Genomic DNA, 25,971 nt, shown 5'->3' on the forward strand with positions numbered 1-25,971 from the left:
GGCTCCAGGTCCAAGCAGTGGGTTTGGTTTATTTACGTTAGGGTTAGGTAAGGGTCCAGTGGGTTAAGGGTTAGCTAAGGGTCCAGTTTCCCTTTACAGTTCCCATTAAATAGTGGAATATTCCACTCACATACACACCTGTACAATGAGGCCATAATAGTGTTATTGCATCTGTTTTCTCTTATTTAAGGGTTAAGGTTAAGGGTTGCAATGAGGCCATGATTGCATTATTTCATGTGTTTTCTCTTATTTTAGACACTAGGACATGCATGAGTGTGATTTTGTTCTCTTCTTTCTTTGTATATTATTTCTGGAGACTTAATTATTGTATGTTTTTTTTTACTTATTCTCTGTAATCAGTTCAATTAATGAAATATTTCTGGTTCAATATATATTTCATTTTTCTTTTTTATTTTGTGTCTTGGGAGGATTGGACAGAAAAATGTGAACGCTAATGAACCTGTTTCCAGGTTGGTATGAAACCCATTTCAGACTGAATATTTATTAACCTTAACCCTACATGTACTAACAGAATATTCTACTGGTAGTACATGTACTAACAGAATATTCTACTGGTAGTACATGTACTAACAGAATATTCTACTGGTAGTACATGTACTAACAGAATATTCTACTGGTAGTACATGTACTAACAGAATATTCTACTGGTAGTACATGTACATGTCCAGCGGCTGTGATTCTTTGTGTACTAGAGCAGATCTGATGTGCAGATGCTGGATCAGTTCTAGTACAGAACAGTGGGTGTGGAAACAGTTCTGTTTGTCAGATGGAACTCACCTGTTTGGTCTTTGAACTGTCCTTCATTTGACACAGTGTCCATTCGTCTTTATGATCATTTAACAGCATTAGTCTGACATTTACCAGTTATCCAATCAGAAATGTTCTGCCCAAAAATTACAGGCAAAGTCTGTGACGTATGTTGTGGTTGGGGTTAAAGGTTAAGGGTTAGGACAGGTCAACACTGACCCCTAGGGTTAAAGGTTAAGGGTTGAAGGTGGATGAAAGAACAGTCCAAAGAAGATCGTATTAACAGAAAGTGCTGATGGAGACAAAAAGCAGTTGAATAGAAAAATAAAATCTCAACGGTGTCATTTGTGTTTTATTTTTTAATGAGGAGAATGTTCTTCTAATGGAGCTTCACCATCTGCTCACTGATCTGAGCACAATGTTTGTATCATTATAGTCACTTCAATAAAGTCTAGAGTTAATGTTGTGTCAAAGGGTTAATTTGCTGCTGTGGGGAAAATTCCATCCTTCATGAAGATGTGGTGTTATATACAGGATGAGGACAGAAGAGTGTGTGTATACACTTAGTATATGTATGGAAATGACATGGAGGGTGGATGCTTCTATACATATATACAGTCCTTTAAATTCTTCATACTCCTTCCATTTTTAGTGATGTGTTGTGATTAAATGAATGAGTTTGGTTTAGTTTGTGTCTTCTGTGTGATCCACAAGTGAACGAAGAACAACTAATGATATTTGAATAAATCCTTTATTTCAGGAGTATTTTATTATGATGGTCCTGTTAATGTCCACAGACTGTCTGGATATCCAGGATATGATACCAGTGGGGTATCTGATTACTGGTAGGGTCAGGGTAGGGCATGGGTGTTAATGGGTTAGGGTAGGGTGTTGGTGTTAATGGGGTAGGGTGTAGGTGTTGGTGTTAATGGGTTAGGGTAGGGTGTAGGTGTTGGTGTTAATGGCCTGGATCAGCTGACTTTCCCTCCAACACCTGACGTGGATCTTGTTGTCCCGGCAACGTCCGAACTGGAATGACTTACATTTATTCTAACGCCCTTTCTGATGTGTAGGTGTGTACTGTAAAAGGCCTTGCTCAAGGGATCCGTGATTCGAACCGGCAACCCTAAAGTCAGAGGTGTGACCCACTGAGCTATCCAGTCACTATATATCTACATACATACATGCACACATATACATACATGCACACACATACATACATGCACACACACACATACATATATTTGTACAAGCCCTAGTCCCCCCACTTCATTTTCTTTTTTTTTTTTTTTTTCTTTTTTTTTTAATTTGCAGTCTTCATGGTTGTTGACATCTATGTGTGTACTCCTGTTTGCACCCGTGCCTTTGTATGTTCTTAATTATGCCAAGTTGTTTGTATATGTGTATATTGTCAATAAAGTTAATTTTAAAAAAAATCTCAGACTGGGTGACAGCTGATACGCGTATGACGTAGGAGGAGCGGCCTTCGGAGAGTCACGTGATTTTTCGCCTGATGAAGCTGCATCGAAACATCTTGTCGCGATACTTGTCCTGTGGAAGGTCCACAGTCTGCGGCTAGTGGAACATCAGTAGTTTGGGTTTGTTTGGTTCTGGAGCTTCTGCAGGGTGTTTGTGGTGGACACTGCGGTTCCGGAGAATGCTGCTGGTTTTGTCTGAAGAACATAAAGACCACCTGGGCTTTTTACCGAAGGTTCCGACGGCAGGTAAAAACAAAAGCATCTGGAGCCAAAGCCACAGGGACCAGCGTCCGCCCTGGGTCCGAACACATGGGTTGGTTAGTTAGTTAGTTAGTTAGTTAGTTAGTTAGTCTAACAGTTGAAATAAACGCCGCTTTTATCGTCGCATTTATGGAGATTCTCAGAATGTGGTGACTAGTCACGAGGCTCTAACCCTAGGGTTAGGGTTAGGGTTAGTCGGGGTTAACCCTAGGGTTAGGGGTAGTCAGGGTGAACCCTAGGGTTAGGGGTAGTCGGGGTTAACCCTAGGGTTAGGGTTAGTCGGGGTGAACCCTAGGGTTAGGGGTAGTCGGGGTTAACCCTAGGGTTAGGGGTAGTCGGGGTGAACCCTAGGGTTAGGGTTAGTCGGGGTGAACCCTAGGGTTAGGGGTAGTCGGGGTTAACCCTAGGGTTAGGGGTAGTCGGGGTTAACCCTAGGGTTAGGGTTAGTCAGGGTTAACCCTAGGGTTAGGGTAGTTGGGGTGAACCCTAGGGTTAGGGGTAGTCGGGGTTAACCCTAGGGTTAGGGTTAGTCAGGGTTAACCCTAGGGTTAGGGGTAGTCAGGGTGAACCCTAGGGTTAGGGGTAGTTGGGGTGAACCCTAACTGTCTCTGTGCCACATCAGTTTCATTAATTTGAAAGGTACAAAAGCCTTTCACTCATCTGGTGCATCTTCCATGTTGGTCCTCCTGGACTCTCTGCACAGCCCCAGTACTTCCTGAACTTCAGGTGAGTCCTTTATTTCTTGTCTTTCATTATTGGACACTGGTTAACCCAGGTGTGTCTGCTACTTCTTGTCCTGACTACTGATTAATTAGGCACAGCTGGATTAATCAGTGTGTCCAATAATGAAAGACAGGAAATAAAGGAGCCACCTGAAGTTCTGGAAGTAGTGAGACTGTGCATAGAGCCCATTGTCCTACTTTGATGCAGTTAATTAATTTACTTTAAGTGCATTAAATATTATTATTATTTTTATTGTATTATATTATTATATATTTATATGTATTAAGTCATAAAGCATAAAAACAAAATATCAAGGTTAAAGGTCTGAAATTTCAGCTGTGCTCTCAGAGCGTTAGGGTTAGAGATCACATTCTGTGGTTTATAGGAACCAGGAAAAAGCCCCCCATGAGAGGGTTAGGGTGGGGGTAGGTCTGGTAACTATTTAAGGGTGGGTCTGGTAACTGTATGTAAGGGTGGGTCTGGTAACTGTATTTCGGGGTAGGTCCCTCTGGCGACTTACAGATCAATGCTGGGTTCATAAATATGAAAATAATTGTTATGGGTTATCATGATATTCATAATCAGTTTTTTTCACACTTTTATTAATCTGGGCATGAACATGATAACGTCACTGTGTTTGAATATGTGTCTGTGTTTTTGTTCTCAGTGGTCGCAGAGTTTGGACGTATCGCACTGGAGTTTCTGAGAAAAGGAACCAGCCCGAAGATCTATGAGGGAGCAGCCAGTAAGAGTTTGTGTCATTATACACTTCATATCTGGGTTAGAGTTAGAGGGTTAGGGTTAGAGGGTTAGAGTTGTACATTTCTGTATAATCTCATTTTCATTTTTCGCTGTTCTCTTGAATGTTTTTATGACAGATCGATCTCTTTTTGAAGCTGTTTTTATTTTCCTGATCTTTTGTTTTTTATAACATACAGTGGAATGTGTAATTGTAATATTTTTTCTATATCGTTGGGCTTTTACACACGTTACTGCAATATATCTGTCAGGACTTCAAATTAACTGTTGAATGCACATTTACGTACAGGGAAGCTCTGTGTTCCAGTGGATGTGGTCCAGCATGGAGTGGAAGGACTCATGTACCTGATGCTAGAGAGCTCCAAACACATGGTAACTCCATCACGTACCTCTGGGTTTAACTCCATCACAGTCCCGTACCTCTGGGTTTAACTCCATCACAGTCCCGTACCTCTGGGTTTAACTCCATCACAGTCCCGTACCTCTGGTTTAACTCCATCACAGTCCCGTACCTCTGGGTTTAACTCCATCACAGTCCCGTACCTCTGGGTTTAACTCCATCACAGTCCCGTACCTCTGGGTTTAACTCCATCACAGTCCCGTACCTCTGGGTTTAACTCCATCACAGTCCCGTACCTCTGGGTTTAACTCCATCACAGTCCCGTACCTCTGGGTTTAACTCCATCACAGTCCCGTACCTCTGGGTTTAACTCCATCACAGTCCCGTACCTCTGGGTTTAACTCCATCACAGTCCCGTACCTCTGGGTTTAACTCCATCACAGTCCCGTACCTCTGGGTTTAACTCCATCACAGTCCCGTACCTCTGTTTTTTTTTGTTTTTTTTTCCATTTTCTTGGTCATTACAGAAGTTATGTAAAAGCTAAACTGCTGAGATGACAATGAATGTTTAAATATAGTTTCATTTGAGTTATTATTAACTCTTTAACAAACAGCTCAGGATGTTTACTGTTGAAATGCCAGGACTATTTTAATACATCTGACAAAATAATCTATGATGAAGATGAACAAACTGATAAAATTAGCAGTATGTTTGTGGTACGGCTGGGTGATATGGAAAACAATCACATCATGATAATTTTTTTCTTATCAGGCGATATTGATATGTATCACGATATAAATCAAATCACTCTTTTTGTGCATCTTTCATTTTCCGTTCCTCATCAGTTAGTTGTGAAGACGTCAGAAGGTTATTTTGGATTTAAATCAGATTGATTTTCTGTCAGAGGTTGAACATGACAGATGTGTTGTGGTGTTTAGGGTTGGGGTTAGCTCTGAGGTGATACAGTGTCCATCTGTCTTTTCAGATCTCTGAAGTGGATTTCCTGGACTCTGTGTTGGTTCTGGGCTTCAATGAGGATCTGAATCAAACCCTCTTACAGGTGACTTCAAATATATTTTCTATATATGAGAAGATTTTTCAAGAAGTGTATTTGTTTTGTCCCAGTCTGGGGTTTTGATCAGTTCTGTCTTTTGTTTTTAATTATTTGCAGCTTTACCTGCAGCACCACAGTCAGATCCGCAGCGTTGTCAATCAGCTGCCCTTCAACCCGCCTTCATACCACAACCTGGAATGGAGACTGGACGTACAGGTACATGTGTAGAAATACAAAGAATAGAGTACATACACAGACATAGAATATGTAATAGAATACATACACATACAATACTTAGAATACGTAATAGAATACATACACATACAATACATCATAGAATACATAGAATATGTAATAGAATACATATACATACCATACATAACAGAATACATATAGACATAGAATACTTAATAGAATACGTAATAGAATACATATAGATAAACAGATTACATAATAGAATAACAGAATCCTACTTAATAATAGCTAATGTTTTAGAGTCGTGTAGAACTGAAGTCATATTGTAATTAGAATTAGTCTGTATATGAAATACTGTAGTACAGCAAAGTAATAGTAATGGTCCCCAGAACATGCACGTTTACTTTTAGGTGAGTGAGAACTGATCCTTTGTATGAACTCAGTGCTGCAGTCCACTGCGTCCATGGATGTGTTGCGTACGATGGGGGACAGCAAAAGTCAAGGCAAAATATTGATAAGATTGTACTTGGATTTCTAAACAAATTTCATTTTTTTCAGGTTATTTACATCCTTTTTGTTTGCATAGTTTGTAAATGTAAATATTTGCATAATTGAATGTCATTTTTTTGCGCTAAAACAGTTTGGACTTGTCATTGTTTATTGGCTATCATGCTGTTATTTTACTGGTCCGGCCCACTTCAGATTAAATTGGGCTGAATGTGGACCCCGGAAGAAAATGACTTTTGCCGCGTTTCCACTGTGTGGTACCGGCTCGGCTCGGCCTTTTTGTGTTTCCATTACGAAAAGGACCTGGAATCTGGTACCTGGTACTAGTTTTTTTGGTATCACCTCCGCCGAGGTTCCAAGCGATACTAAACCGTGACGTATAACACTGCAGACCACTGATTGGTCAGACAGTTTTCTCTGTGACACGCCGTTTTACAAACAACAGATGCAGAAGTGGACAGTAAATGTAGCGGTACAGTAATCCACATGATAACAGCCCAAAACTACACCATGGTCGGTCGAGGAGAATCAGTCTTTGGTGGCCGACGTAAAAATTCAGATGAAACAACACACATTGAGTGAGTTTTCAGCAACTCTCTGAGCAGACGACATGGAAATAACATGCTGCATCACTATGACGTCCAGGTACTGTAAAGTCAGTAGTATCCTGTAATGGAAACGGTCTCCAGGAATACCGAGTCAAGCTGGTTCCATGTAGTGGAAGCGTGTCATTTGACACCCCTGATTTAGTGGAAAGACTATGAAGTCCAACCGTTCCAGACCTGAAGTCAGGACTAAGTCAAGGCTGGGAGAACACACAGAGTATTTGTCATTATTTGCAGTATCTCAGTGAGTTTTGTGTATGTTTCTATTTGACTTGTAGATCTTTTAAATGTCTCTTGTGTTTTGAATTCTTTCTTCCAGTTGGCCAGTCGTTCACTTCGGCAGCAGCTCATTCCTGTGCTGACCGTCCAGCTGCTTCTGTCAGGACATTCCAACAGTAGTCAGGTCCTCCAGACGGACCCCAGCACCCTTCTGCACCTCATCTCCACCCTGGAAACGGCACTGACCGCCATGAAGTCCAGCCACGCTCGACGCATTCTACGCAACATCAAATGACCCTGTCAGTCATCCCATTCATCAGTGCTGAAGGCTTTTTCTGATTTGGGTCTGAACATATGTAACTGATAAGGACACGGTGGCACGCCGCCTCTGTAGGAAAGCTACCGTTGTAATAAAGTCTAAGATGGTCCAACAAATGCAGGACTTTTCTTTGAGATCTGTTTTCTGTTTATTCACTAATGTTCAACCCCTTTTCAAATCCACTGTAAATCTCAACCCATTGTTGTCTCTGTCTCTAGTGGACTGTTTGTCTCTATTGTGTCCAGGTCCACATGTTGTCTGGGTTCATGTCAGAACTGTGTGTCGTGAGCAATGTAAATACCGACGCCAAACTCCTTGTATGTGTTCACATACTTGGCCAATAAAGCTGATTCTGATTCTTTGTCTGATTACAGTGAAATGACTCTAAATGCACATCTGGTTTGTTTTTGTCATTGTTCGGATCACTTCTTAAAGGGCTGCATTACTAATAATGGCACTGAATGTTCTGTTGTATATATCTTCTATGTATATATGTATTGATGCACTGTTACTCATCTGAAATATGGTTCAGCCCATCAGTGTTCCACAAGGACATGGCAGGTGCGTCTGTTCATGAAATAAAAGCAGACTGGGAATTACAATGTCTTGGTCAAATTATGCCACTGTATTTATTCCAACCAATATTAGATTATTCGGGCTCCAGCACCCTAATTTATTGAACACTAATTGTAAATATTAAGATTAAGATTCCTTGTTAGTCTATAGATAACACACATAAACATGCATCATATGCTGGAATGGACTTTATGTACACTATATTGCCAAAAGTATTCACTCACCTGCCTTGACTCGCATATTAATTTCAGTGCCATCCCATTCCTAGTCTATGGGTTCAGTCTGACGTGGGCCCACCCTTTGCAGCTATAACAGCTTCAACTCTTCTGGGAAGGCTGTCCACAAGGTTTAGGAGTGTGTTCATGGGAATTTTGGACCATTCTTCCAGAAGTGCATTTGTGAGGTCACACACTGATGTTGGACAGAAGGCCTGGCTCTCAGTCTGCGCTCTGATTCATCCAAAGGTGTTCTATGGGGTTGAGGTCAGGACTGTGTGCAGGCCAGTCCAGTTCATCCACACCAGACTCTGTCCTCCATGTCCAAATGGACCTTGCTTTGTGCACTGGTGCACAGTCATGTTGGAAGAGGAAGGGGCCGGCTCCAAACTGTTCCCACAGAGTTGGGAGCATGGAATTGTCCAAAATGTCTTGGTCTGCTGAAGCATTCCCAGTTCCTTTCACTGGAACTAAGGGGCCCAGCCCAGCTCCTGAAAAACAACCCCACACCATAACCCCCCCTCCACCAAACTTTACACTTGGCACAATGCGCTCCCACAAGTATCGTTCTCCTGGCAACCACCAAACCCAGACCTGTCCATCAGATTGTCAGATGGAGAAGCGTGATTGGTCACTGCAGAGAAGGCTCCTCCACTGCTCTACAGTCCAGTGGCAGCGTGCTTTACACCACTGCATCCACCGCTTTGCATTGCACTTGGTGATGTATGGCTTGGATGCAGCTGCTCGGCCACGGAAACCCATTCCATGAAGCTCTGTGCGCACTGTTCTGGAGCTAATCTGAAGGCCACATGAAGTTTGGAGGTCTGTACCATTGACTCTGCAGAAAGTTGGAGACCTCTTCACACTCTGCGCCTCAGCAACCCCGCTCCGTCAGTTTCCGTGGCCTACCACTGCGTGGCTGAGTTGCCGTCGTTCCCAAACACTTCCACTTTCTTATAATCCAGCTGACAGCTGACTGTGGAATATTTAGGAGCCAGGAAATTTCACCACTGGATTTGTTGCACAGGTGTCATCCTATCACAGTTCCACGCTGGAATTCACTGAGCTCCTGAGAGAGACCCATTCTGTCCCAAATGTTTGTAAAAGCAGTCTGCATGCCTAGGGCTGGATTTAATACACCTGTGGACATGGAAGGGACTGGAACAGCTGAGTCTGAGGATTTGGATGGAGGAGCCAATACTTTTGCAATATAGTGTATTGAACAGGGTTAGGGTCAAGCAGGAACATAGACAGGACAGACTAGGGTTAGTGAGGGGTTAGGGTGGAATTCATTTTATTTTATTTTGTTTAGTTTTATTTTATTTGATCTTATTTTATTTTGTTTTATCTGATCTTATTTTATTTTATTTTTTAAATCTGGATGCTTTTCAAACTTCATTGTCAAGCTTCCAAACAATAACACAACAGAAAGAGGAACCGGAAACAGGCCGTTCACGGTCACATGACTGTCGTCTTCACAGGAAGAGGGTTAGTGAATTCAACATGGCTGCCATCCGCCCGGATGACTTGATGATTTAAAGCAGTGTATTTGTCCAACAGTAGGACATTTGGTTCGGTTGGGTTCGGGTTAGCGGGTCCCTCCTCTGCTCCGTCATGGCCCAGTGTGTTCACTCTGTGCAGGAGTTCGTTCAGGACTCTTTTGTTCCGATGGTCGCCGTTTTATGCAGCGAAGAAGCGGAGAGAGTCACCCGCAAAAACAACCTGAGTTTTGATGAGCTGTTGAGGCCTTTCTGCAGACTGACATCCGAAGGTAAGAGCGGCTTATTCTGGTCCACCTCTGCCCACATTTACCCGAACCAGAACCCGAACCCTAACGGACTGGTTGGCGTCAGCTTGGGTTACAGGGAACGGTAAAGGAGCTAACCCTAACCCAGAAACACATGAAGCTAAGTGAGCAGGTTAGAGTTAGCAGGTTAGAGTTAGCAGGTTAAAGTTAGCAGGTTAGAGTTAGCAGGTTAAAGTTAGCAGGTTAAAGTTAGCAGGTTAGAGTTAGCAGGTTAGAGTTAGCAGGATGCAACCAAACATATGTGTGCTGACAAGAAAACAAATGTCCTTTTAACATCTAACCCTAACCCTAAATCTAGTCTAATCCTAAACCTGGTCTAACCCTAACCCTAACCTGGTCTAACCCTAAACCTGATTTAACCCTAACCTGGTCTAACCCTAAACCTGGTCTAACCCTAACCCTAAACCTGGTCTAACCCTAAACCGGTCTAACCCTAACCTGGTCTAACCCTAAACCTGGTCTAACCCTAACCTGGTCTAACCCTAAACCGGTCTAACCCTAACCTGGTCTAACCCTAAACCAGTCTAATCCTAACCCTAACCTGGTCTAACCCTAAACCGGTCTAACCCCTAAACCGGTCTAACCCTAACCCTAAATGGGGAGATGGTGAGAGGGAGTTCCATAGACCTCTGGAGCTCTGGCTGAATACAGTCCCAGTTGTTATTGTCGTAAGTGAAGCGATGATTATCCGAGAACATGAACAGTTCGGCTCTGTTGTACTGCACATGTGCAACTGCCACCGATGAAAGCAGAAAAAGGAGGTGCAAATATACAAAATAATAAGAGCTGCTAAAATGTGAACCGCACTGGGTCACTGCATCTGTACACGCTGCCATCGTGTGTATAATATTCGTCTCATATGTTGGCTGTATTTGTCTGCAGACCACACCCACACAGACTCTAGGTAAAGTCCAAATGTAGAACTAATGTGGGCTTGTTTGTGTGGGGCTGAAACTGGTGCTTGAACATGACCCCTGGCCCATGAGGGGTTTAGACCAGTCTAGGTATTAGCTTTGGTTCTGGACTGGTATTTACTGGTTCACCGGTGGCCATGATAATTCAGTTGACCTAGTAACATAATCAGAACCCATACATCGAAGTGTATTTTAACCGCTGTCTTAACATGTACATGAACACATGATTGGATTCTGATGTATTTACTGAATACACTCAGCTCACTGACTCAGGAGCCCAGACACATGTTTACGGTGATGGAGAGTTAAAGTCACAGAAGAGTCTGGTCTGAACAGCTCTGGATGTCAAGGGTTAGGAGAGAACTGTTGTTCAGATGTGGTGCTATATAAATAACATTTGATTGATTGATTGACAGGAGAGCAGCTGCAGTGGATAAGTGAGCTCACTGATGCAGGACTGTTTGAGCTCATGGGTGTTCAACTCCCCCTGGGCACTAATAGAGTGGACCTGAATCTGTAAAACCGCTGTTCTTTTTTTGATTCTGTTGGGTTTAGGGATGTAACGATATGAAAATTTCATATCGCGGTTATTGTGACCAAAATTATCACGGTTATGATTATTATCGCGGTATTGTTGTAATGTGTTCAAAATGTTCAAAAACTACTTATACACACACTGAAATAATGTAACCAAGTTGTATTTTGAAAAAAACAAATAGATAACACACACAATGTACTTTCTGTGGCAGAAACATTAAAATATTAACATGTCAACATCAAACATACAAATGTGCATTAAAGATAGCGCCTTATGGCCATAAGAGATATCTGCACCAGGGGTGGAAATTAATAGGATTTTATCAATATTAATGTTATTGTGGATTCTGTTTACCAATCCAATTCCTTATCAAGTCTCCTATCGATTCCCGAGTGTTTTTTTGAGTGGGAAAAAAAGGAGTCGGACAGGTCTCTCTGCTGGATGAGGAGCTGAAGCAGCGGGGGTGGGGAGGGTTTTACAGTAGTGCGGACCTGGTCTGTGTGCTCTCGAATGAACCGGGTCCATGCACTCGTAATCAGACGGACCGGGTCCTTGTGGGAGCCCGTTATCCCCAAACTCTGGAGCTGTGTCCATGCAGGTGCCTTCCACCATGTTTTCAGAGGCCAAACATTACAAACTGCATACACATGCCTGGAGTGCTGCTGCTTGACCAGGAAACGAAGAGCATCACCGTGATTTTCAAAGTGCGGTAATCGAACACGGTTATCATAATAATTAGAATTTAAACGGTAATACTAACCGTTGGAAATTTTACCACGGTTTATCATTATACCGGTAATTGTTACATCCCTAGTTGGGTTTCTGTAAATTGGCTTAGAGTCTGGTTTCAACCAACTCGATTTGTAACGTGTCATGAGATAACATTTGCTATGATTTGGCGCTATATAAATAATATTTGGTTTGTTTGAATTTGATTGATTGTCCTTTTTTTCTAGGTCATATTCGGGATCCCAACAACCAAGTGCAAATGGTGAAGAACCTGCGCATCTGCATCAACAGTATAGTTCCCAGCCCAAGCTCAGCATCTGCCTCCCTCAGCCCGGCCCAGCGTCGACTGCTGGATGAGGTGGTGTTATTCTGCCAGCCACAAGAGGGCGCTGTCACCAGTGTGATCACAGCAGGAGACTACGACTTCAACTTCAGTAGTAAGTTTGTTTTACAGGGGACAGAGGAGCATACTGAAGGATTATGTTGAGATATGCTTTGACTTTTACTCTCTTAGTTTAGAAATGGTTTACAAGTATCTTTTTAATTAGATTTTAAACACTAAACCACAATAAAGTTTAACAAATAATTATAAAAACTAGACGTGCACATTTCCTGAAGAAAATATTGTCCCATGCGTTTGCCTACTGCATATATTTGGATGAACGTTAGGTTGTTCTGCGTTGCATTTGTATGTACAAGGTATTTATTATAGGGCTGGGCAAGTTAACACGTTATTGTCACGTTAACGCATTCATTAAATAATGCCGACAATTTTTTTTAATCTCACGTTAATGCCGTTTTATTATAACTCATATTACTCTGCCCCTGCTTGTGTGTGTAGCGATTAGTTCGGCAGATAGACAACAGGTTTACCAAGAAAAGCCGGACACCCCAAACTTATCTCTAAATCTTTTACTTGAGACTCACTGTAAAACTGCAACATACATACAAAATATGTCTGAGTTCTGTTCAGTGCCTTAGTACATTTACATGGCATTATACATTTAAATGAATGGGGAAAAGATCGCTAGCTTGATGCTAACTTGAATGGGAAAATACATAGACATGCTAACGATTAGCATTTACAGATTAATTTAAGATTTACGTCTTTTTATCCAGCAACAAAGGTTCACATCAGAGATATTTTATACTATTCATTCTTACAACAACTGAACATAAAATACTTACAGGCAAATGTTTTTCAGGCCATACAAACAGAGTGAAAGAAACGTGTCTGTTAGTTCCTTCTTATGTCTGAACTGACTACAGTAACACCGCAAGGACAAAGCATACATTAGTGTAACTTATTCCGACCACTAGAGGGCCCCTGTTGCTTGCTTTTAACAACTGAACATCACATATTATTTTGAAAGTCCATTGCTCTGGCTCTGTGAATACACGTAAGTAAACCATGGGTCACAGGAGGAGGGGGATGTGGATCAGAGTTGGTTTGCCAATCGGCGTCATCATGCATTTCAACCAATGACAGCATTTGGGGTGGTCTTAAGACTCCTGTCAATCACTCACAACCGGAAATAAATTGGTGGGGACATGAATATGGAGAAAAGTACCGGTCTTTTCCATGGACATTTTCATTTTAAGTGTCTTCAGATGGTGGGGTTGAGAAGGACGAAGTTGTTTGGAAGCACTGCAGTGTGGAATTATTTTTTATCACCGGAGTACTTCAAGTCTGAAATATCACTGAAAGGAAACACACGCAGTCGATGCCGGCAAACCCCCCCCCCCCCAGCATATAACTAAGTGATTAATTACAGAAATTCATGAGATTAATTATGATTAAGAATTACAATTGTTGCCCAGCACTAATTTATTACAAAAAAACATTTGCTATAACTATAACAGCAAGAGTAAGAAAACAGCAACAGTAAGAAAAATGATAACAAAACAGCGAAGAAGAACCAAAACGGTAAAATGTTACATAATTACACTTTAACTATCGACTGAAGGTCTGTTGGACTATTGGTATCATTAGTCCAACGGTCCAACGGCCCATAGAGCAGTGTGTGTGTGTGTGTGTGTGTGTGTGTGTGTGTGTGTGTGTGTGTGTGTGTGTGTGTGTGTGGGGAGGGGGCATAGAGCAGTGGAGGGGGTGTCCAGTGGATACAGGTTAGAAGTTGTAAAAATTCCGTGTAAGGTCCGCCGTACAAGAGGTATAGAAGCTGGGAGTCGGACGTTCAAAGCATGTTCAGTTTCATTTTCAGTTTCCGATAGTTCCTCTACTTGTTGTGCAACAGGGTAAAGGATGCTGAAAAGCCAGGCTCTCATTGGCTAGATGTTAGCGAATCAGAGTCAAGCAGAATAGCATGTTGAATATTCATGAGAACTGCTGCAAATGGAGCTGAGTCTTCAGCAGGCTGTCATCACCACGTTAGAATGGATAGAAACTTGGAACCAAGGCATTTACCCACAAAGAATGTTGTCGAGTCCATGGTAGAACTTCAGACATGAACACAAAAGGAATGAAATACATGTGGAAGGACCCCTTTAAATATGCCGTTGGACTACAGGACCCTTGGTCTTATTTTTCTTCTTCATCTGCTTGTAAATGTTATTTTTACAGTCTGTTTGTTGTTCACTGTGTGTGTTATTTGTGTTCTAATGGTGTAATCCTCTAACTGTGTTGGACATGCTGCTGCTGATCTTATCCAGGACTCCCTTGTAAAAGAGGTTTTTAATCTAACTGGGATTTTTTTTCCTGGTTAAATAAATAAATTCTTATAGTGAAATATTCAGCTTTAAATAGTGATGTGAGTCTCACATGGCTAATTCACCACTAAGTCATATAACTTAATTAAATATCAATACATTTCTCCTGTTTTTTTTTTAGTAACAAATATTTGAATAGAAAACTAGTTTGTAATCTCGGTTCACAGCATGTATGTGACTCTTGAAAAGGTTAATGTTCGTGTACCATGAAGTCATCCTTTTTCTACAGTTGACCACATTTCAGTTCTGCAGACGGCGTTGTCATTTTACAAACATTATTCTGAACAATCAAGCACAAAGATTATTGTTGCATTAAAAAGTGGAAGGGGGCCGGCCCCCCCTTCAGCTGGTCAGACGTGTGATTCTGATCGGTCCAACTCACTCCTCTAAACCTGATCGGACTTGGACGCCTTTGGTCAAATCCTTCATGTCTCTGTCTTTTGTGTGTTATGTTTTTTAAAGCCACCACACCCTGGTTTGAAGCTTACAGAGAGACCTTCCTCCAGTCCATGCCTGCCTCGGATCATGAGTTCCTCAACCACTACCTGGCCTGTATCCTTTTCACATACTGGGACACAGACAGTGGCCTTTACACTGGATGTGATTATTTATTGATTGATTTAATTCCATCTGGTGTGAAAGTAGGTGGATCTCATTAATGAGTCCACTTCTGTTAGAATATGTCCTTTTAGAATGTTATGTTTGACACATTTCTCCCACATCAAGGAGGAAACGTCCACAGTAAAGGAAGTAGAAGGGACAGAGTTTGGATGATTTCAGTAACAGCTGTGATTTTTTAACATAAAACAATGTTCTGTCTCTAGAATAATAAAGACAACTCTCATTTTAGAATCGAAGACATTGACCTTTTGTATGTCAAACTTTTGTTAATGTTCAGATAGATTCATGGGTGCATTTGTAAAGGTATGTTGTGTAATAGACAAACTCTGTAGCAGAGTATTCAAAATACAAAGTAATTTAGCAGCAAGTAAAGTATGTAAAGTTATAATAAAATAAACATTGAGTTTCCTTCGTTTGTTCAGTCACTCGTACCGACTGAACCTCCGATATGCAAAACAAGCCTTTGATTGCGGTTTGTAAGCCTTGAATTATTAATAATAGAAGGTTCCTGTTGGCTCTGTTTTCTTCTGTTGACAGATGTGGTTGATGGTTTGTCTTTTGTTGACAGATGTGGTTGATGGTTTGTCCTTAACAGTCTGATCCTGAAGGTCTCCTGGTGGTGTCCTCCTCAGAGGCAGTTCCTGTTGAACAGTTCCTTAAACTTTCCCAAGAACAGCACAGGATTCAGCACAGTGGAGAGTACACCCACCCAAAGTGGTTTATCCCCAACACACTCAAGTATTATGTCCTCCTGCATGACATGAGTGAGGGGGATGAACAGAGGTAAGATTTCCTTACATTTATATGTAATAGAATAATTATTTTAACTACATCTATGTCTGATAGGATAATTATTTTACCTTTATATCGAATAGGATAATTATTTTACCTTCATCTATATCTAATATGATATTTATTTGAACTACATCTATATCTAATAGAACAATTATTTTACCTACATCTATATCAATCAAAATAAACAAGTAAAAAGGGAAAAGGGTAATTTTTCATGTAGTTACATAATAATTCTGCTCAGAAACATTTGTCCAGTAAGTGTCCACACACAGATATTCTCCGAACAAAGACAAGACATCACTTACTTCTTTAAATATTCTGCTTGTAGACCTATTAACAATTGGATCGACCAACAGCTTTGTAGTCCTTCAATACTAAAGAGGATTCTGAAAAATACAATTTACCTAATAATTATGCATATGGTATAGATCTGATGGGTTAGTATATTATATGATCTGTCTTGGCCTTGTTTCCACTAGACCCATAAGCCTTTAAATAGAATTCAGAATTGTAGCATGTGTACGTACTGGTGTTATATATTGGATAAGAGTAAACCTGTTCATCAGATGTTTTCTTTGGTCCTCAGGGCAGATGCTGTGTATGAGGATATGAAACAGAGGTATGGTCCTCAGGGATGCTACCTGTTGAAAATGAACTCTCGAACATTTTTAGCAGAAACAGATGAACAGATTCCAGATCCCTGGAGTCAATACTTACACAAGAATAACCTGCATAATCAGGTGAGTATAGAACAGAGTGTGTCAGCTGTTCCAACGTCAAACAATGTACCGTATGTGTGTGTGTATACACACACACACACACATATGTATACATACACACACATACACACACTCCTGATCAAAATTTTAGGACCAGTTGTAAAATTGCATGTCCATTTTTGCCTGTTGGATTTGCAGAAGGTTCTAAGTAGAGTTTGAAAATGCAAAAAGAAGAAATGGGAGTGAGACAAAAACAAATGTGAGTAATTTATTAAAAACAACAGTTAAACTGAACTAGTGTGTTCATCCTCAGTTTCAGAGCCCAGCCTTTAACAGACCAAATGTGTGCATAAATGTGGATTCAGAGTCCTTTAGTGTCAGGTCGTTTAGTGACGACCTAACACAGGCAGGTTGGACCCACAGAAGATCCTGAGGGTTGTGGAACAGTGGTAGAACCAAAAACATGTCCCCAGCGCTGAGCCGGAGGATCCGATTGGCTGTCCGTCCAGACAGGGGAAGGTCCTGGACCCAAATGAAGGCGGTTCTTGGTGCCAGCTGCAGCCCAAGAACCATCAGACAACATCTGCTACAGAAGGACTTGAAGAACCAACAACATCTGCAAAGGCCTCGTCCTTCAACCAAACCACTAAACTGTCCATTTGGACGTGGACAGAGACACCAGACATGGGACAGTGAAAGGTGGAAGACAGGTGGATTCTGTGATGAGGACAAATGGAACCTTGACGGTTCTGATGCTTCCACCGTTACTGACATGACAAGGAGATCCCACTGGAGAGGCTTTCTAGGTGTGGCCTGGTGGAGGGGGCGTGGCCATCATGATCTGGGTGCTTTGTCCTTCAGTGGACCAGTGGAGCTTCAGGTTGTGCAGGGGCATCCAACGGCTAAGGGTGTCTCTGTGCAGATGTTTCAGGGGTCAGAGGTCATGACTGAGGGTCCTGGTCTGTGTGGGACGGACTGGGTTTAAAAACAGGACAACACTGCAGTCCACAATGTCCAATGTCTGACAGAGGACAGAGGGACAACCCCGCTGTGGTGGACCGTCCTGCAGGTTCCCCTCATGTAAAACACACTGAGGACATCTGTGGATGGATGGAAAGGGAAGTGACCAAAAATGGACATCAGTTCCAAACAGGGGGTCCAACCTGCCTGTGTTGGGTCGTCCAACCTCAGCAGTGATGGTGCGTTCCCAGAGGCCTTGTTTCTGCAGCTCAACAATCCGACCACGTTCAAACAGACAAAGCTTTGGATCCTTTTCCATCAGGAGGTCATGACAGTGGGAATACCTGACACTGAAGGACACTGAATCCACATTTATGCACACATTTGGTCTGTTAAAGGCTGGGCTCTGAAACTGTGGATGAACACACTAGTTCAGTTTAACTGTTGTTTTTGATAAATTACTCACATTTGTTTTTGTCTCACTCCCATTTCTTCTTTTTGCATTTTCAAACTCTATTTAGAACCTTCTGAAGATCCAACAGAGAAAAATGGACATTCATGCAATTTTACAACTGGTCTGAACATTTTGATCGGGAGTGTATGCATGTATGTATACATACTTACATACGTGTGTGAGTGTGTGTATATACATATATATGTATATAAAGCAGTAATATGTGTGTCAACTGTTGCAGGACCTGTTTGATGAGCAGACCCAGACTGTTGACAGTGAACCTGTGGAGAACCCTGTCGGTGCAGGTGCAGGTGAGTCCTTCACTCATCACTGGAGGGTCAGGACCATTTCACTTACTTTAGCTTCTTGTTGAAGCTATTATTTGTTAGTAGCTTCCAAACACTACTGCCAATATCTGAGAGTAATCGGATAATTGTAATAATCATATCTAATACATTTACATGCATTTAAGAAATGCGATAATCATAAACCCTGGTCCATTATTGGATTTCTTTCGGCTTACATATGTACAGGGGTTGGACAAAATAATGGAAACTCCTTCTATGATGCCACAATGTTAGGTGTTTCCATTATTTTGTCCAACCCCTGTATGTAGTGATGGTAGACTTCAACTTCCTGTCATTGTCTTCCACTCACATTTGACTGTGTAACTTATGCTCTCTACAATTTTAATTGTGTGTATATAAATGTGTGTATGTGTGTGTGTATATATGTATGTATGTATAGTATATATACATATGTGTGTGTGTATAGACATGCTGGGTGCAATTTGTTAACAAAACAGAGGGGGTGGATGTTTTATTGTTGTTGTTTTTTTAATCATGAACAACCAATCAACAGGCTCTATTCTTTTTTCAGTTAACGGTCGGTCCTATTACATGTCCAACAGTTGAACATTCATCTTTAAACTAAAAATACATGAAACATTTAATTTTCTGCAATGGCCGCACCTGTGATGTGGGAGTGGTCTAATTCAGTTTCAGGACCATGGATAGGGACCGATCATGGCAACATGGGAGAGGATTAATGATCAACAGGAAACTCAGAACATAGAACCTAAAGATGCAGTTGAACATGTTACATTAGCACCTGCAGGTCTAAGTCCAAAGTGTGTGTGTGTGTGTGTGTGTGTATGTGTGTGTGTGCGTGCGTGCGTGTGTGTGGCCGGCCACACCTTGTAAATGGGGTTAAATTCAACATGGTTTCATTTCAGATGGATCGAGTAGCCACAATCTCCAGCTGGAGACGGTCAGCAGCTCTGGGTTACTCCTTGGCCTCCCAACGGTCAACACTGACCTGAAGAAACCCGACCCGGACCACCCGTGTGGGGGAACGGGGAACCACGGTGCATGTCTGACTCTGAATGACCACGACCATATTAGACAGTTCATCCAGGAGTTCACCTTCAGAGGCCTGTTACCGCACATAGAGAAGAACATCCGACAGCTCAATGACCAGGTACGCCTAACCCTAACCCAGGTACGCCTAACCCTAACCCAGGTAACCCTAACCCAGGTACGCCTAACCCTAACCCTGATCCTGGTACTCAGGCTGTAAAGGACCAGTGTTGTCCAGTTTTAAGTCAACATCCACTAAAGCCTTTCCACTTGTCAGTCATGTGACGTGTCTGTGTCCACAGCTGGTGTCCAGGAAAGGTCTGAGTCGGTCCCTGTTCACTGCAACAAAGAAGTGGTTTGGTGGTGGGAAGGTTCCAGAGAAGAGCGTCAGTGAACCCAAGAGCACATGTGGCCTTCTGTAAGCACCTCAGCATGAACTTAAGTCCACTCATGAGGAACACACCACAACTACAGACAGCTCCGTTTCAAGTTCACGTTGACAGTATTCTATAGATATATAGATCTGCCTTTGAGTGTTTAATGGTTTTCCCTCCATGGTGTCAGCTATCCCCCAGAAGCACCCGAACTGCAGATTAGGAAGATGGCCGACCTCTGCTTCCTGGTTCAGCACTATGAGCTGGCCTACAGCTGTTACCACACTGCCAAAAAAGACTTCCTGTCTGACCAGGCCATGCTGTATGCTGCAGGAGCCCTGGTGAGTACATATGGGTACAGCCCAGTCACAGATACAGTTTACTGAAGCATTAGACATGGAGGTGAACTGAAGTGAAGAAAGAAAGAAAACGTCCAAAGGATTGAATTGAACAAAGCTTTCTTAATGTTTATCATAAGATTATTTTTTACATCTTTCCTCAGTTATGTCCGGTAATTTAAAGGCAACATTTGAAATTGTATGTCTTTTTTCAATTTCTTGTTCATTTCTTTCCTTTCGTTTAAAACCATCTTTTTCTGTAGGAAATGGCTGCAGTGTCAGCTTTCCTTCAGACTGGAGCTCCCAGACCATACCCAGCTCACTACATGGACACGGCAATACAGACGTACAAAGATGTCTGCAAGTACGAACTCACACATGATGGGATTACACTGAACCAGTGTTTCCGCTGGGATAGGTTTCCATGCCGCCACACCAAACGTTTCATACAAAAAAATTTATCACCGTTGCATTAGACGTATTCTACATATGTATAATATGTACTAGAACAGGACAAACGCCCTGCCCCCTCAAATGCGAAGCTTCAGGAGGTAGAGACAAAATAAATGAGCATGAAGTTAAAGAGGGAAGGGGGGAGTAGGTTGTGCTTTGAATGTCCCTGGAACACCAAGTTAATTAGTGATGGAACAACCAGGTTAATTAGTGATGGAGCATCCAGGTTAATTAGTGATGGAGCAACCAGGTTAATTAGTGATGGAGCATCCAGGTTAATTAGTGATGGAGCAACCAGGTTAATTAGTGATAGGAGAACCAAGTTAATTAGTGATAGAACAACCAGATTAATTAGTGATAGGACAATCAGGTTAATTAGCGATAGGACAACCAGATTAATTAGTGATGGAGCAGCAACCAGGTTAATTAACGATAGAACAGCCAGGTTAATTAGTGGTAGAACAACCAGGTTAATTACTGATGGAACAACCAGGTTAATTAGTGATAGAGCAACCAGATTAATTACCAGATTAATTAGTGATGGAACAACCAGGTTAATTAGTGGTTAATCAGTGATGGAACAACCCAGCTCTAACCCTGTCCAAATACCCTACCCTAACCCAGATACCCTACCCTAACTGTCCAAATACCCTAACCCAAAGACCTGATGTACTGATGGAAGACCAAGTATTGCCTCTGGTTTGCCCAGTCTTTATGTGGTTCTGGTCTCATAGTTCCACCTCAAACACAGATTGTTTGATAATTCTCTTTGGGCTGTATGGCCCGTTGACCCCATCAGGTTCCAGTTTGAATTCATGCACTCATTTTCAGTTTTCGGTTATTACAAACCTTTCTCCACTGCACGTTTGCACACAGCAAAAAACGTAAGAGGACTGAGATGATGAGTGAGCATTACAGAGCTGTATAGCTGACTGAATTCTTTCATTCTCTTCATTGAGTTATTGGACAGGCTGCTCCAGTAAGAAACATGTTTCATTTGGATCTAGTGCAGGGATTAAAGTTCTCCGTCACCACGACGGATTTCCGTCAAATGGAAAAATTGAGGGGGGAAAAAAGTCATATTGAAGTAACTTCCCCACATGTTTCGTGGAGTCCAGTCGGCACCGCGATCCTGTCCTGAATCTGCAGGTGTTTAACACAGGCACACCACGCACAGGGGGCTGATAGGTTTAACAGTGATGAGAATAAGATAACTTCTTTATTTTTATGTCGGGAGGACAGATTGATGACTATTTATCTTTGGAAGGAAACGCTGCTCATTCTGTGCCTCAGAAACACATGGACAAGTTCAGCTTTACCGAAGTTCAGCCTCCAGACTAACTTTAGTTTAGTGCTAACAAGTAGCTTTCATTATGACAGAACCACAGCGAAAAGGGAAGAAGACAGAACTGATCTACATGGACCTTCATGTTTGGGTTCATAGCTTATCTCCTCTTGCCGGTATATGACTAGTGTGTGTGTGTGTGTGTGTGTTTGTGTGTATGTGCCCTTCCCGTGCGTGCGGCTGTGCGCGCCGCGGCCTTACGCTGTTACGCGCCCGACTGCATAAGTGCTTTATTTTGACCCGTTTAGCATCTTATTTCTGTGTGGTACAGTAGGAAGATAAAACAGAATGAATGAGTATCACCCTTGGTATTTGCAAAGCCACTGTATTTGAAATACCCTCAGAGAGGATCTGGAACGGAATAGAATTTCTGTTTCAGTTGATGTAATTTCTTCCAATCAAAAGAGAACATGATATTGGCGCTTCCCCAAAATTCATGTGCTGTTGGAGTTGGAGTTATGTTTTAGGAGTTCCTAAATTGTTAAATAAACAGTTTTTCACTCATTTTTTGCAGTAAGGTTTTCTTCTAGTTATTATTTTCACTTGCTTCAAAGGTTTTCATATCCTTTAAAATTAACCACAGAGCACCAAAATTGACCTGAAGCTTTAAAAATTTTCTGGGGGAAGACCCCCAGACCCCCCACCAATACCACTCATGACATTTTTTCTATCCATGTTACTAATCTTCTACACCTGTACACTCTCCCATTCAGTGTGTTTTACAGTATTGCCAAATTTGACTATATAAACTTGTACGCTATAGTAGTATTGTATTGCATCATTTTTAATAGTGGCCAATGATTTTGACCAGAAGAAAATTTTCAGTCAGATGAAACATTTTTGCTTTAATCCCTGATCTAGTGTACCAACTATGTGATGCTAACAGCTCCTCATCACTCCTCCACTGCAGGAACATGGCGTTGGCTGAACGCTGTACTTTACTCAGTGCAGAGATCCTGAAGAGTCAGGGGAAATATTCAGAGGCTGCAACTCTGCTGATTAAGATGACCAGTGAGGTAAAGGAAACCTACTGCACTATATACTGTTAAAAGGGTGAAGAAATGAACAGAGCAGTTCCAGCATAGATTGAATTATGCATATACATATACAATGTATATAGATGTAAAATGTATATGATGCAGCATCTTTGTCTGACTGGTTTATAGAAGCAAAGCACAGTACATTAATTCAGTGTTTGTTGTAATTGTTTTGTCCAGGACTCAGACTTGCGCAGTGCTTTATTACTGGAACAGGCCGCCCACTGCTTTGTTAATATGCGGAATCCAATGTTGCGCAAGTTTGCTTTCCATATGATCCTGGCAGGACATCGGTTCAGTAAAGCAGGACAGGTGAGCTCCAGTGAATCCTGATCTAATGTACAGTATATGGTCTATAACCTATGAGTATATGGTCTGTAACCTATGAGTATATGGTCTGTAACCTATGAGTATATGGTCTGTAACCTATGAGTATATGGTCTATAACCTATGAGTATATGGTTTGTAACCTATGAGTATATGGTCTGTAACCTATGAGTATATGGTCTACTGTGGTCTACTGTGGGTCCATATGTGGTCTACTGTGGGTCAGTAGGGAATCTTCTGTGGGTCAAGGTTCTAATAGTTTTGGATTTTTCATTATAGTTTAGTTTTATTTAGTTTTGACTTTTTTTCTCTAATTCAGTTAGTTTTAATTAGTTTTTATAGCAGGTTTGCTAGTTTTTATTAGTTTTCTTTATTTTCTAAATGCTTGGTTTTAGTTTAGTTTTAGTTTCTTTATATCTTTTATCTTCTTCACTGTTGAATTCAAATAAATCCCAGACAGGACTCTGCTGCTTTCTCCCAACTTTAGTCTGCATGTTTCCAGGTAGAGTGGGGACCAGAAGACGACACTAAATGACAAGTGATGAGAAGTGACGGACCATTTAATATCATATGGTGCCAGCAGCTAAAATTGCTTGAGGGAAATAAATCGATTTTAAATCAATTCGACATTGATAAAGACGAAAATGAAGAGAATTTTATCCAGAATTTTTATATGTTTTAGTTAGTTTTGTAAACACACAATACAGTTTCAGTTAGTTATCGTTTTTTTCTTTTAATTATAGTTTTTATGTATATCAGTTAACAAAAATGTTTTTACAATTGTAGTTTTCATCATTTCATTACTTTTTGTTAACTTGCTGTGAGTCCGTATGCGGTCTACTGTGAGTCCGTATGTGGTCTAGTGTGGGTCCGTATGTGGTCTAGCATGGGTCCATATCTGATGCTCCTTCTTATGCTCTTCTTCTTCATCTCTTCCGTCTCTCTGTAGAGAAGACATGCTCTGCGTTGTTACTGTCAGGCCATGCAGGTTTACAAGGGGAGGGGCTGGACTTTGGCAGAGGACCATATCAACTTCACCATTGGCCGTCAGTCGTTCACACTTCGCCAGCCGGAGAACGCTGTAACAGCCTTCAGACAAATCCTGGTCAATGACAGCCAGCAGACGTCCACCCAGCAGGGGGCCTTCCTCCGAGAGTACCTGTACGTTTTCAAGGTAAGTCCATGGTGGTGAGTAGAGCCCTGGAACAGCTGATCAACATCCTGGAGGGTACTCTGAGTCAGGGGTCTCAAACGTATGTCCCGGGGGCCAAATGCGGCCCGCCAAAGGTTCTAATCTGGCCCGTGGGATGAATTTGCAAAGTGCAAAAATTCCACTGTTAAGGCTGTCGAACTCATTTTAGTTCAGGTTCCACATACAGACCAATATGATCTCAAATAAAATAATAACATAATAACCGACAAAAAATAATGACTCCATTGTTTCTTCTCGGTTTGATGTGAAAAAATATTACATTTTGCCCATAAATAATGACAACTTCAAATTTTTTGTCTTTCGTGCAAAAAATAACATTAAATTATGAAAATATTTACATTTACAAACTATCCTGTAACAATAAAATATGGATAACCTGAACAAATATGAACAACCTGAAATGTCTAAAGAAAATTAAGCATAATTTTAACTATTTTCTGCCTGTTACTCAGTGTTTAGTGTCTTTGTAGATCTGATCCATAATGTACATGTAGAAATGATAAGTTGAGGCATAATATTGTAAAATTGCACTTATTTTTCAGTTTTTTTCAGGTTATTCACATCTTTTTTGTTTGGATAGTTTATAAAAGTAAGTATTTTCATAATTTAATGGGGGTTTTTTGCACTAAAACCAAGACCAAAATTTGGAGTTGTCATTATTTATTGGTTATTCTGTTATTATTTTACTGGTTCGGCCCACTGGAGATCAAATTGAGCTGAATGTGGAACCTGAAAGAAAATGAGTTTGAGCCCTGCTCTGAGTGGGCAGGCCCAGTGGGTCCCTACACATTGGATCGAATGCCCTGTAGGTGGGGTCACAGCAGGGCTCACCAATCCTGGTCCTCCATAAGGCTGGGCGATTTTATCGATTCTGCGATACATATCGATATTTTGTTTCCCCAGAAAGTATCGATTTTTCAGCCGCAAGGATCGATACATCAAGCCCCATTCAAATCCCCCGTGTTCCGTCTGGCACTCTGCTCGCCGCCCATCTCCCCGTTTGCTTTGCAGGAAGAACGATTAGGTTAGCCGGCCACTAGTGTCACTGTAGAGCATTTCTAGCAACTTACCTGTCTAGATACTGTCTTTACACAGACGCCCACGTCTTTCTCCTCATGTTTGCGCAGTCAGAGCTAAGAGATTCAAGAGAATGGCGGCAAATATAAATCCAGCACCTTCATACTTAAAAGCAGATGTGTGAGAGCAATTAGGGTTTAAAAAGAAGAAGGAAAACGATTCAAC

The 25,971-nt window shown here is 41.5% G+C and overlaps 2 protein-coding genes across 3 annotated transcripts in view; both read left to right on the top strand.

The window, feature by feature from the left end:
- The first annotated feature begins 2,312 nt into the window (after window positions 1-2,312).
- Window positions 2,313-7,847, top strand: commd2 (COMM domain containing 2). The gene is made up of 6 exons (XM_030133060.1): window positions 2,313-2,492; window positions 3,898-3,975; window positions 4,279-4,361; window positions 5,316-5,390; window positions 5,502-5,600; window positions 7,011-7,847. Exons 1-6 carry the CDS (start codon window positions 2,426-2,428, stop codon window positions 7,203-7,205), a joined length of 597 nt encoding a protein of 198 aa, XP_029988920.1. The 5' UTR covers window positions 2,313-2,425; the 3' UTR covers window positions 7,206-7,847.
- Window positions 7,848-9,482: 1,635 nt separating this feature from the next.
- Window positions 9,483-25,971, top strand: part of trappc8 (trafficking protein particle complex subunit 8) — a 37,907-nt gene continuing 21,418 nt past the window's right edge. The window contains exons 1-13 of one of the 2 annotated variants that reach the window (XM_030133033.1): window positions 9,483-9,791; window positions 12,236-12,445; window positions 15,198-15,287; window positions 15,965-16,139; window positions 16,738-16,891; window positions 18,526-18,595; window positions 19,519-19,763; window positions 19,945-20,060; window positions 20,207-20,357; window positions 20,618-20,718; window positions 23,063-23,168; window positions 23,370-23,501; window positions 24,466-24,690. In XM_030133033.1, coding sequence (XP_029988893.1) covers window positions 9,635-9,791; window positions 12,236-12,445; window positions 15,198-15,287; window positions 15,965-16,139; window positions 16,738-16,891; window positions 18,526-18,595; window positions 19,519-19,763; window positions 19,945-20,060; window positions 20,207-20,357; window positions 20,618-20,718; window positions 23,063-23,168; window positions 23,370-23,501; window positions 24,466-24,690 — 1,932 coding nt within the window. In that variant the 5' untranslated portion in view covers window positions 9,483-9,634. The remainder of the gene's footprint in view (window positions 9,792-12,235; window positions 12,446-15,197; window positions 15,288-15,964; window positions 16,140-16,737; window positions 16,892-18,525; window positions 18,596-19,518; window positions 19,764-19,944; window positions 20,061-20,206; window positions 20,358-20,617; window positions 20,719-23,062; window positions 23,169-23,369; window positions 23,502-24,465; window positions 24,691-25,971) is intronic. The other variant, XM_030133034.1, reaches the window with a different exon arrangement.

The sequence above is a fragment of the Sphaeramia orbicularis genome, chromosome 4 (assembly GCF_902148855.1).
Source record: "Sphaeramia orbicularis chromosome 4, fSphaOr1.1, whole genome shotgun sequence".
Lineage (NCBI taxonomy): Eukaryota > Metazoa > Chordata > Actinopteri > Kurtiformes > Apogonidae > Sphaeramia > Sphaeramia orbicularis.

Bases quoted from the DNA above. Each gene is read 5' to 3' on its own strand.
- commd2 (XM_030133060.1), top strand. From the start codon at position 2,426: ATGCTGCTGGTTTTGTCTGAAGAACATAAAGACCACCTGGGCTTTTTA. The intron at 4,362-5,315 runs GTAACTCCATCA...CTGTCTTTTCAG, and splicing joins TAGAGAGCTCCAAACACATG to ATCTCTGAAGTGGATTTCCT. The intron at 5,601-7,010 runs GTACATGTGTAG...TCTTTCTTCCAG, and splicing joins AATGGAGACTGGACGTACAG to TTGGCCAGTCGTTCACTTCG.